At 61.7% G+C, this 2,888-nt stretch overlaps 1 protein-coding gene across 1 annotated transcript; it reads right to left on the minus strand.

Annotated features, from left to right (window-relative positions):
* Positions 1 to 1,316: 1,316 nt before the first annotated feature.
* GPR25 (G protein-coupled receptor 25) lies at positions 1,317 to 2,452 on the minus strand. Its single transcript, XM_004685250.2, has one exon. The coding sequence runs from the start codon at positions 2,382 to 2,384 to the stop codon at positions 1,317 to 1,319; it is 1,068 nt and encodes a 355-aa protein (XP_004685307.1). The 5' UTR covers positions 2,385 to 2,452.
* Between the last annotated feature and the right edge of the window lie 436 nt (positions 2,453 to 2,888).

Genomic DNA, 2,888 nt, shown 5'->3' on the forward strand with positions numbered 1-2,888 from the left:
CTTTTCCTGCACGGTTGAAAATATCTCTAGGCCAGTCTTCTTATTCTTCTTCTTTCTTTTTTTTTTTTTTTACTGATAGTGTTTTTTAGGCCCATTTTCTTAAGCCAAAGGCATGGACCCTGAATTTCCAAATCCTCCAGAAACCTCCAAGGACAAGCCACAGGGTGAGGAGATGGAGAATACCAAACACCTGTACAGGATGGTCTCAAGAACAGGAAAGAAGGCCCGATAGAGAGAAATCACAAGGCCTGATAGAAATCACGACATGTTTCCTCTCTGAAGTGACTCCTGGCTGGATGCTCTTCGATCTTTTTTTTCCTCTCTGTAACCTTCAAAGATGTGAACTGTTGTAATTAAAATAAATGATTCGCTGCCCTCCCTGGCACAGCTATCCCCCCTGGGGCTCAACATCACACCCAAGCCTGCCTAGCCTGAGGTGAGTTTCAGCTCCTGGGGGAACCCCTCAGACCCAGCGTGCATTCTCTCCTGACAGCATTTCAGCTCCTCCTGCTCATTTGAAGAACCACACCGGCAGCATCAGCATGGTCAAGCCCTGGCTGGCAGAGGAATTTATTGAGAAAGGTGAACTCACAAGGAAGACCCCAGATGGAGGGACAGACAATCCAGAAGCTTGGCGGAGACTCAGAACGCTCTGTCTCGGGTGAGTCCTGCACTTCAGGGGGGTGGGGAGAAGATACAAAACCAGGGCTGGTCTAGCCTTCTGGAGGGTTGTCGAAGGAATACACTGAGCAGCTACACTGGGGCTGCTTCCCGGTGACTTTGGGAGAGCATGATGTGTTAAATGCAGGATGACCTGGTGCAGAAGGTTTCCATCATCTCTAGGAGTTTTGCAGCATGAGAGCAATAGTGGAGGTGGAAGGAGGTGCTTCTTGGAAGGCAAAGGCTATGGCAGGGGCCAGAGACAGCAGAGCCCGCAGAGACCAGCGTGGCCTTTGCGGGTCCAGGGCTGCTGTTCTGGGAAATGTCACTGCTGAAGAAGCAACAGGAAACCCACTTCCCTCACTTCTACTTGGCTGTATGGCCTGTGAGTCTCCAGCTTGCTGCCTGAGGCATCTCAGAAGCCTGGAGGGTTTCAATGGGTTGAGAGAATAGCTGGCTCCTCTGCCAGGCTCTGGGGCTGGTGGGGGTGGGGATGTGGAGGTGAGTTCAAAGAGCTCTGAAGTCCGGGGAAAGTGAGTGGCTGGGGTGGGGTTTGGGGGCTGCAGGCCAGCAGCCCCCAGCGATGGCCGCTGGTGTGTCCCGCCCATCTCCTTGGGTCGCGCTCCCCGCGGGAGCTGCAGGGCCGCAGCTCGCCCTCAGCTGTAGGTCCCGCTCCGGAACAACGAGCTGTGGTCCCTGGTGAGCGAGGATGCGGAGCTGATGCGGCGCGCCCCGCGCCGGGTGCACCCGCAGGCCTGGCGCCGCACCTGGGCGCGAAACGAGCGGTCGAGCAGCAGGTAGATGATCGGGTTGGCGCAGCTGTTAACGAAGGCCAGGCAGGTGGTGAGGGTGAGGCCCCAGCGCAGAGCCAGAAGCAGGTGGCAAGGCAACGGCAGCACCCCCAGCCGCGCCAGGTGAAAGACGGCGCGCAGGGCGCTGAAGGGCAGCCAGGAGCCCACGAACGCGCTCTCCACCGCGAAGATTAGGCGCAGCGAGGTCCTGCGGGCGCGGCCCAGGTGCGGCGCCCGGTGCAGGCGGCGCGAGATCAGGCAGTAGCAGCAGAGCGTGATGCCCAGGGGCAGCACGAAGGTTAGCAGCAGCAGCAGCAGGCTGAGGCCCTGGAAGGCGTCTGAGGGCTCCTCGCCGCACTGGCTGCCGCGGCCCCCGGGCAGCGGCTGCAGGCCGCGGTAGGCCAGGGAGGGCAGGCCGGCCAGCAGCGCCACTGCCCAGACGCCGCCGCACACCGCCAGCGCGCAGCGCGGGGTGCGCAGCGGCCGCGCGTCCAGCAGCTTCACCACCGCCAGGTAGCGGTCCACGCTCATGCCCGCCAGCAGCAGCGCGCCTGCGCAGCGCGTGGCGGCCAGCGTGAAGCTGCTGAGCTTGCACAGGCCCTGGCCAAAGGGCCAGAGGCCGCCGCGCGCCACCGCCGCTGCCCACAGCGGTAGCGTGAGCACGAAGCCTAGGTCGGCGGCCGCCAGGTGCAGCACGAAGGTGTCCACCAGCCGCCGCGGGCCCCGTCGCCGCGCCAGCAGCCACACCACAAAGGTGTTGCCCAGCAGGCCCACGGTGAAGGCCGCCAGGTAGAGCGTGGGAATGTAGGCATAGCTGTAGGGCAGGTCCCACGACGGACACACCTCCAGCTCCTCCAGGGCGCCGGACCCCGAGCCCGAGTAGTCCCAGAATGCTGTGCCCGGGTTGGGGCTCCAGGGCTCGGTGCCGGGCATAGCTGGGTCGTGAAGCCTGGGCGGGTGGCAGCCCTGGGCGCGACAGCAGCTCTTAGTGGGGGTAGGCTGTTCACGGCAGGTGCCCTGCACCTCCCTTCCTGCCAACCCAGACTGAAGCCAATGGGGGGGCAGGAAGGTTGAGGCAGAGGAGAGGAGGGTTAGGGTGGGAGGGGCAGGTTCCTGTGGGTGGGTGGTGGACATCTGTTTGGGGCTGACCCTAGGGGCAGAGCAGGATGGGGCAGAGGGAGCTTCCCAACTGGGCCCAGGGAGAAGTCCTGGGACTGGGAGCTCACCCTGAACACCCCCAACCCCATGCTGAGTGCAGCCTGCCCTTTGAGTAGCTGGGTTTGTTTATGAAATGGGGTCATAAACCACCTCAAGGGTGGGATGTGGGGTTCAGAGGGGGTGGGTCCTCCACCCTCTTCTGTCCTACCCCCACTGCATACTTTCCTGTGCCTGACGCTGCTGTTTTCTCTAGTTTTAGAGATAAGGCCGCAGTGCTGG

This window comes from Condylura cristata, unplaced genomic scaffold (assembly GCF_000260355.1).
Source record: "Condylura cristata isolate star-nosed mole 26May11 unplaced genomic scaffold, ConCri1.0 scaffold00018, whole genome shotgun sequence".
In the NCBI taxonomy this organism is placed as follows: domain Eukaryota; kingdom Metazoa; phylum Chordata; class Mammalia; order Eulipotyphla; family Talpidae; genus Condylura; species Condylura cristata.